General features: G+C 40.6%; 1 protein-coding gene across 1 annotated transcript in view; it reads left to right on the top strand.

The window, feature by feature from the left end:
- The first annotated feature begins 8,005 nt into the window (after positions 1-8,005).
- LOC110075379 (calpain-8) overlaps positions 8,006-9,644 on the top strand; it is a 63,827-nt gene continuing 62,188 nt past the window's right edge. The window contains exon 1 of the mRNA XM_020786589.3: positions 8,006-8,811. Coding sequence (XP_020642248.3) covers positions 8,575-8,811 — 237 coding nt within the window. The 5' untranslated portion in view covers positions 8,006-8,574. The remainder of the gene's footprint in view (positions 8,812-9,644) is intronic.

Raw genomic sequence — 9,644 nt, 5'->3', positions numbered from 1 at the left:
CTCCTGCATTACTGGGAGCAACAGAAGTATTGTTTCTGTATCCCAGATATTTTTGCTTCTCATTTATCTCTCATTCCACAAAAGGGAAGAGAAAGCAAAAAATAAGAGGAATGGTTGAAAGGTTTGGATATATATAGCTGGTGAAAAGTAGATAAAGGTAATGACAGCAAGGCTGTGACACAGACGATGGTGCAGACACAACTAGAACTGATTAATTAATTTATATCTCACATTTCTTCCAATGAATGGCTTTCCTTTTCTTCCTCCTTTTCACTTTATTGTGCCATCAACCCAGTGAGACAGGTTAGTTTGACTGGGTCAAGTTCATCCAATGATTTGTGTTTTTTGGGGTGTGTGCCTTTGAACCCAGATCTTTTGAGTCCTAGGATAGCAGATTCCAGCTATTAAATGAAATATCATACAAATAAGAGGTATTCAACAGTGGAACAGACTGCCTTAGCAGGTGGCGGGCTTTCCTTTGCTGGATATGTGTCTCTAATGGTACAATGTGCAAGAGGTGGGATTAGATAACACCAGTGTTCCTTCCAACTCTGTGGTTATTTGAGATGTCATTATTTGGATTCTTTAAAATTACCTGAGAAAAAGAAGCTAAACAGGCAGAACCCCATGAGTCCAACACAGAAGGTGTTAAAGTGGTGTCTTTGCTCCTGAACACAACATCTCTAATTCAGCCTCTAGATCAGAGGGTCATTAGGACCTTTAAGGCTCATTACATACGGTTTTGTATGGAAAGGATTGCCAGTGCTATGAAAAAGAACCAAAAGAGAGAACTGTTCTCGCTCTTTCTCTCTGTGCTTGCGAATCAACTGTTTGTGCTTTGTAGTTATATTTTGGGTGGTATCAGAGTTATACATGGATTTTGAACATGGAGGTGTGATGCCCTAACCCCAACATTGTTGAAGGGAGAAGTATCAATAAATTTAAGTTGTTTTGAAAGGGAACTACAGGTCTGTTTGGCAATTGCTTCCAACCACAATTTAATTTGAGGAGGATATTGTAGGACTGGTCTCCTCAATAACTTCTACCACCTTGCCTTTTTTGTTTTGTTTTGGTGTGAGGTTTTTTTGTTTCTTTCTTTGCTGGAAATCTTTCTGTCTTATGCATTGCTTAGAATGGTTTGGTGGACGTAAGAGACACGGGAACTGTGATCTATTGATGGAGAAAGCTTGACCTACTTGAAAACCATGACTCCAAAAGGTTAAAATGTCCACTCATTACCTGAAGCACAATTCCCCTGACAACTCTTAATGGACACAGAAATTTCCATCCCTTGTCAAATAGGACCAAGTAGAACATCCATCAAGACTTGGAAATAATTGTAGCCTCTTCCTAGGCCTCCCTTTTACCCTAGGTGGCGCCTGGGCATCACTTTTCACATTTGATGGTTACTAATAGCAACAGTAAGCTCTGCAGAATACTTTACATACTGTCAGATGCAGCTAAACTTCCAATGTACTGTATAGAAAAAAAGATATACTACTGTTTGTGAAGCAAAGGTTTCATGTTTAGATTGCAAAGTACGTATGCTAGAAAGTCACTACTGTATGTGCTTTGGTTTTAAAAGAGGTAGCTGTGTTAGTCTGTACTAGCATATCAGGCAAAACCAAAAGAAAAGTTAAAAATATAGAAGACAAAAATATTGTGGCACCTTAAAGACTAACTGCTATATTTAATGTGAGCTTTCATGGACATGTCCATTTCCTCAGACATAAGAGTTGTCCATGGAAGCTCACATTAAAACATAGCAGTTGGTATTTAATGTGCCACAATGTTTTTGTCTTGTGTATTTTTAATTTTTCTTTTCTTTTTGCCTGATATGCTAGCACAGACTAACACGGCTGAAATGTGCATTGGAAAAGCTTCATGCATGATTAGGTGACTGGAATATGGGTTTATTTCTCAAAATAAAATGTAGCATTAACAGGATTCAGCTAAATTCCTTTTTCTGAATGTGTATCTCTAGAGCCTAGGACAATGACAATATCATGGAAAATGCAAAACCAGTCTGGTGTGACTGGAGTGTGGGACTGTGTGTGTGTGTCAAACTATACATTGCACGTATTCCATCTTTAGAAGCTGAAACCCATTATTGTTTTAGACACTCAGGCACATTTTGTAATTGAGCAGTCATACTTGCACATGAACTCTGTGGTTATAGTCCAATCACCAATCACAAAGTCAAGGAAGCAAATTTGCAAACTATGGGAAATATGGAAAGCTCCCACTATAACAAGCATATGTTTTTGACACTGAAGGAACGTCCTCTTTTAATTATGAGTTGCTGTTGTTGTTGTTTAGTCATTAAGTCGTGTCTGACTCTTCGTGACCTCATGGACCAGAGCACGCCAGGCCCTCCTGTCTTCAACTGCCTCCTGGAGTTTGGTCCAATTCATGTTGGTTGCTTCAATGACACTGTCCAGCCATCTCATCCTCTGTCGTCCCCTTCTCCTCTTGCCCTCACACTTTCCCAACATCAGGATCTTTTCCAGGGAGTCTTCTCCTCTCATGAGGTGGCCAAAGTATTGGAGCCAGCCAGCTGCAAATCTCAGTGTGTTGGGTATTTGCCTGTGGCCTCAGAGCTCAAGAGTTTGATTTCTCATTGTGCCTCCCGGGAGAACAGCCAGTCTATGTAACTTTCGCCAAGTTGCATAAAGCACATTTACAAAATGAAAATGTAACTGGTAAGCCATTTCTGAGTATTTATACCTAGGAAATTCTGGCAAGGGCTACCATAAATTGAGTTGACAGGATGTAATCAATTGATCTTGTGTTATATGGGGTGTATAGTTTGGCCTTTTTGAAAAATCAAATGAAAATCCCCAACCAGCCAGAAAGCTCAGAGTATTGCCTTACCCCGGGCTTTCTTTCTACCTGCCTAAACAACCATAGTTAAAAGAAAAAAGGGGAGTAAGGGAGGGAACCTTGCAAGTGTTTCTGAGCTCCGTTAACATGAACATTCATATCATGAACATTCCATGTATTCAGGGATGGGAGTTACATGCTTGCAATCCAGTCTGTTTGCTGGGATTAATACTGCACATGGCTTCTAGGAACATGAGCACCAGGCTAGACTGAAGACTGGAAAGTAAAGGATCAGGCAGCATAGCCAGAGGTTGGGGGGGGGGGGAATCCCTGGGAGGCAGGGAAACTGAGAGGCAGGAAACGCAGAGGTAAGGAAGTCAGCTTTAGAGTACACAGTAAAAAATAGGAACAAAAACAGGAAAGTTAGGGAAAAGTCACATCTTCATTGAATTTCAAAATTATTTTAACTAACCTCCCAGTTCTTTGTTGACAGGCTTCCATTAAGTAATGTCTTGTTAAAATAAAAACCTCTCTCTCTTTCTAATTGATATTGAGCTGAAAGATGAACCTATTTTTCTCTTCGGATCTTTTTAAAATGAAATCTGGGAGTTTTTGCAATATTTGTACCCAGCCATTCTGCCACCTAAGTTGATTTGAAATGACAAATAGTGTTGCTTCAGGTGAGTAACAGGCTTGTGATTGGTAAAAAAAATGTGATCGTAGCGCTCCTATGTTGAACCTGTAAGTGTAGAAAAAGAAATGAGCTTTTAATGGCAGGGAACCTCCCAAGAGATAAAGAACATGAGACCAACTCTAACAAAGCTCACGGAGTGAACAAAGGATATAAACAGCCCTGCACAGGCAAATGACTTGGATCGAGGGATCCAATTGGACACTATTTAGAATAATAATGTTTATGTGTGCCATAACAGAAATGAACAAATGTGTATGATTACGCCTACTTTCACAGATTATGTATGGAAAGCAATTGTGTGTAGAAAAAATGCTCATCACCCAGGACTCTCAGGTGCTATTCAAACAGTCTAAACTGTTTAGAAAGCCTTCGAGAATACAGTCTCTAAACTGTTCTGCACTGTGTTGAAATAATCAGGATACAGTACTTTCTTCCATTCCCCACTTTCGTACCTGCTCTATTTATGAGCCTATAGGCTGTTAGAAATGGAAAACCTATTAGAGGATTTTCCTCAGAGCTTGAAACCTTACTTGCTTGGAAAACTATCCCTGCAATCCCCAGCCACCATGCCCTGTGGTGATGGTGTCTGAGAGATTCTGGGAACTGTAGTCAAAAACGGTAATGTTTCTAAGATCTGTTTTTCCCCTCAGATTGTTGTTCTCTCTTGGAGACTTAAATGTTCTCCATGTACAGAGGCAGGAAAAATTCAAGTTTTGACTATACCTCTCAGAATCCCCTGGCCTAGGCAACATGGTTAGTGGCCTGGGGCACTGTAAAAATATTTTTTTTTCAAAGGAAAGTTTCCAAACCTTACCCATATGCGTGCTGGAAACACTGTGAATCAATATTTAGGTGTTGTGTAAAATGGCACAGGCTCTTTTGCAGTTAGACCACTATACCAAACTCTAGAAAATTCTCTGTAAAAAAAAAAACAGCAATAGTGGCTTTGTTTCAGGCATGGATCTGTCTATTGTATTTCATGCTGTATAGGAATTGACTGCTGCAATCTAAGGTATTTCAGAAAAACAGTAATTGTGAGTAATTCCTCAAGAGCACTGGAGAATCATTAAGTCAAGGTTGTCTGCCTAGAAATGCATACATTCATTTTTTTTCTACTTTAAACACATTTTATGAATTTGTATTAGCATCACAACAAAAGTTTGTTTGGTATTGGGCCAAATATCTGATTAAGGCACGTTTTGACATTTCAACTAAAGACTCTGATTTTGAAGGATATTTATTCACTTAGCTCTAAGTGTTTATGCTTTTAAATGGATTGTTGTACCTTAGTGCTTTGAATGTGTTTTGGTATTGCTTATGTTTTTCAGTATTTTATTGTTTGTTTTTTAGTATTTGTATACTTATTGTTGTTAGTTCTAATATTGTTTTTTGTTGTTGTAAGCCGCCTTGAGTCCTTTTAAGGAGAAAGATGGGGTAAAAATATTATAATATAATATAATAATTTTTATCTCACCTTTCTCCTTAAAAAGACTCAAGGTGGCTTGTTTATTTATTATTTATTTATTGGACTTATATACCGCCCCATAGCGCTACAAGCACTCTCCGGGCGGTTTACAATTTTTTAATTATACAGGCTACACATTGCCCCCCCAGCAAGCTGGGTACTCATTTTACCGACCTCGGAAGGATGGAAGGCTGAGTCAACCTTGAGCCGGCTACCTGGGATTTGAACCCCAGGTCATGAGCACAGTTTTAGCTGCAGTACAGCATTTTAACCACTGCGCCATCAATCTTGGAGTCAACTGTTCTGTGCCTGTGAGAGTGAAAGGTGAAAGAAGAATGTAAGGAGTGATAAGATGAGTATTTGTCTTACTATTTGTGCTATGTTCCTCTCTATTCCTTTTGATATGAGGTTGACAACTAACTACCGTCCGGTTGCTAACATACCATTCAAGGGGAAACTGAGAGGTTGGTGGCTGACCAGCTGCCTGTGTTCTTGGATGATAATGATGGTGTGGATCCATTTCAATTTCAATTTCATTTCAGGGTTCAGGCCATGTCATGAGAATGAGACAGTTCTGGTCACTCTGCTAATGATCTGTTACAGGAGGCTGACTGGGGGAGTGTGACCGTGTTGGTTCTCCTGGACCTTTCAGCCACGTTTGCTATCATCAACTATGGTATCCTCCTGGGCCAGTTGCCAGGATGCCTAACATTATCCTGGCTTCATTCCTTTTTGGATGGCCAGCTTCCCCAGAGAGTCCAGCTTGGGGAAGCTGTTTCATTCCTGTGGACACTACAATGTAGTGTTCCACAGGGGTTGATAATTTCATTAACATCTATATGAGGCTGGTAGGGGAGATCATTCGGAGTGTGTTGTCATCAGTACGCTGACAACGTGCAACTCTATCTCTCCTTTTCTTCTTCGGCAAGGGAAGCTATACAGACTCTTGAGTGTTGTTTGGCTGTGGCTAGGGACTGGATGAGAGCAAATAGGCTGAAACTGAATCCTGACAAGATGGAGATCCTGCTGTTGGGAGGTTATGGGGTTATGCCTGATCTTGGTGGGTCATAGTGCTCCTGAAGGATCAGGCTTGAAATCTGAGTGTGCCTTTGGATCCGTCTCTCTCAACAAAGAAATAGATCTTGGCTGTAGTCATATCTGCCTTTTCCCATCTGAGGCAGATGGCACATCTCCACCTCGTTCTCGACAGGAAGTCTATAATAGCACTGGTTCATGCACTGGCAAACTCAAGGATTGACTATTGCAATGCTCTGTACGTGGAGCTGCCCTTGAAGTCAGTTCAGAATCTGCAGCAAGTGCAAAATGTGGCATCCAAATTGGTCACTGGTACATCTAAATTTGTCCATATTTCACCTGTCCTGGCTCAGCTGCACTGGCTCCCAGTATGCTTCTGGCCAAATTCAAGGTACTGATGTTAACTCATAAAGCCTTTTGCAGTTTAGGGCCTCGCTACCTGTCAAAGCACCTGTCCCTCAGGTCATCCTCCCATCCCACCCACACATCCCAATCAATGCTGTGGATGGCCACTCCGAGAGAGGCCTGGAAGTCATCAACCAGAGGCTGGGCCTTCTCAATAGTGGCTGCCCCGCTCTGGTATTCCCTCCTTGTGGAGGTGTGATTGGCCTTCACCCTCCTGAGCTTGCATAAGCAAGTGAAAACCTGGCTTTCTACCTAGGCTTTTCCAAACCACAATACTTTGTAATATTAATTTTGTACTTAGTTTATGCTGGCCCATGATTTGCCTAACAGGTTTTTGTTTTATATGCTCTCTTTTTTAAAAAAATTGTTGTAAAGTATATTTTGGTTATTTTCTGGAAGCTGCCCAGAGTAGTAGCTTGTCCACTAAATGGGCAGGGGTGCAAGTTTAAACAAGGAAAACAAACAAACAAATAAATTTTATTTGGCTGGCACCGGTTATGTTGTTGTTATTTGTGTTGTTTCCAGTTGCATTATTTGGTCCTGCCTTTGGCTTACGTGATCACTTATATTTGTCCTCTGGGGCAGTAGCTGGACATGTCCAACTGATATCACCGATAATGTGCAGAGTGGGATGTGACGTGGGCGTGACCCCTACTCTCCTTGTCTGGTAGACTACAACTGGAATGCAATTTGTAAATTGTTGTTTTTAAAATATCTTTTTTTCCTAGTTTAGCACTATAGCTGTAGCACTACATTGATACTGCATAGATTCAAATACTTAACACACCTTGTCAGTTCAGCACAATTTCACTTGTTAAGCATTAATTTTTTAAAAGATTCTGAAGGCAGGTGAAAGAGGAAGGTGGGAGAAGGGTGAGGGGGAAAGAGGGCTGTGTGATGTCTAGATATTTGAAACACATTTTCCTTGGGATAATAAAACATTGTTATGTGAATAGTTACAGTGATCTAAATGCCAGAATGAGGTCTAGAGAAGGTCACATCAATATGGGACAGACATCTTTGTGGTCACATCCTTCGATTCATCCCTTTGGACAATGTAGACATTCAGACACTGTTGACTCCATACGTGATCTGTCATCCAAATAGGGCACCTGGCAGCATTAACCTGAAATTATGAACTCAAGCAATCATCTTTCTTTGATCATGAGCTATCTTTGGTCAGTTCCAGTGCCATAAAGCAGGGGTAGACAATTCTGGCAGGTCCAGGTGCCTCCCTCTTTTTTTGTCCTGGACCCTTGAAGAGCTACATGAACCACCAGAAATGTCAACCAACAGACACACACACGCACACACACACACACACACACACACAGAGAGAGAGAGAGAGAGAGAGAGAGAGAGAGAGAGAGAGAGAGAGAGAGAAACTCATACACCTCAAAACCCAAAGTGGCTTGGATTCTATTGCTGATTTTGAAAACTGGATTTTCTGCACATCTGTTTTTGTGTATCAATGATTCCCTTCAACCCATTTAAAAGATGAATGTCCATAAGAGCTAGGGCCACAAAACCAGCCTCAGGGCTTGCATACAATGGTGTAGCAGTTAAAATGATGCATTTGGGAGTGGGAGATACGGTTTAAAGTACCCAGTTGGCCCTGATATTTGTACATATGTCACCTTGCACTTGCTGGAGGACAGGAAAGATATAAATGTAGCAATAAATAAATAAATAGCATGGACATAAAAGCCTAGATTTTCTTCCCTTATGTTATCTGCTTCTTAAAAACGAGTCATTTCTGAATCGACAACATAGGTATAGATTAAAGCTTGAAAAATGAAGCTAAAACTCCTATAATTCCTAGACTGGTGGGGTACTGCAGTCCAAAAAAGTAATGTTTGAAAGCACCAGTAAGCAATTGCCAGAAATTGGTTTTCTTCTCTCTGAAAAATAATAAAGATCTGAATGAATGCTACAGTCGCTGAACGATTCTCTTTCACGTCTGTTTCCTTTTGTCATCCTAACTTTTTCTGCTTGAATTGTGTACATATTTACCTTAGTGTGTCACCTCCCTCTTTACAGGTACTGGGCGATAATAACTCCACTTTTCTCTGGCCACTTACTTACATGTTTTGCAACAGGCATTCAGATTTCAGATTATCCTGCTCTAATCGTTCTCAAGACATCCAGTGCAATGGCCAGCGTAGCAATTAAACTGGCCAAGGAGAAGGAAGTCTTGGAAGGCCTAGGTTCCCAGGGGAATGCAGTGAAATACTTAAAACAGGATTTTGAGGTGCTGAGGAAGCAATGCTTACAATCTGGTACCTTGTTCAAAGATGAAGAATTCCCTGCTTGTCCTTCTGCTCTCGGCTATAAGGACCTGGGGCCTTATTCTCCTAAAACTCAAGGCATTATATGGAAACGACCTTCGGTAAGAATATTGTGTTCTGCTGATTGCTAGGTTCAAATAATATTTTAGTGATCAAAGGACAATGCCAAAAACTTGCTATGATCTTATATTAACCGTGCTTCTTGGAACCTCAGAAAAGTTTGTTTTCATAGGCTTGGCCTGCACCTTGCTCTTGTAGGCTTCACTAGGAGTGAAATTGTCCCTTCCGAGAGGGTTTGTCCTTTGCGAGTCACTCTGGTTGCGAATCAATGCATCTGAAATTGGGGATGTTGGGGAACGACAACATCTGACTTCAGGGACATTCATTCTTCTTCCCAGAAATGCAAAGTACTGTATGTAAATGAAAGGCCCACATTATGCTCTGTGGATGGTGACGGTCTGCAATAAGGAACATCTGGCAACATTCAGCAGCACTGAAAATGTCTGGAAATATATCCATTTAGGATTTCCTTCTGTGCTTTGCCAATTTTGGAGATTTTAATAGGCTTGTTTTTTACAGTGCTTATTTTAGAGGCAGGAAGGGTTTCAAAGATATATTGCTGGCATATGAGCTTTCAGAGCAGTGATAGGCAAATCTATCTATACTAGGTCCCTGCCATTTTTCCGTTTTGTTCTAGTTCTTTACGAATCCACCATTCACACAGAAAAATGCACTGCAAAACACATTTTAATATACAGTATTTTTAATAGATTGTCTTCTGTTTCAGTGCATATTCTCTCTCTCTATATATATATCCAGTGTGTTCCCCACTGCACAAGGAATGGGACATACATGCCAAAGCTGACAGTTCTCAGTGCCACATCTTTTCCTTTTCCTCCCCTTTATTTATTTTTTAATCTGGTACTAAGGGAGC

The sequence above is a fragment of the Pogona vitticeps genome, chromosome 1, assembly GCF_051106095.1.
Source record: "Pogona vitticeps strain Pit_001003342236 chromosome 1, PviZW2.1, whole genome shotgun sequence".
NCBI lineage: Eukaryota > Metazoa > Chordata > Lepidosauria > Squamata > Agamidae > Pogona > Pogona vitticeps.
This window is presented reverse-complemented; position numbering and strand designations above follow the sequence as displayed.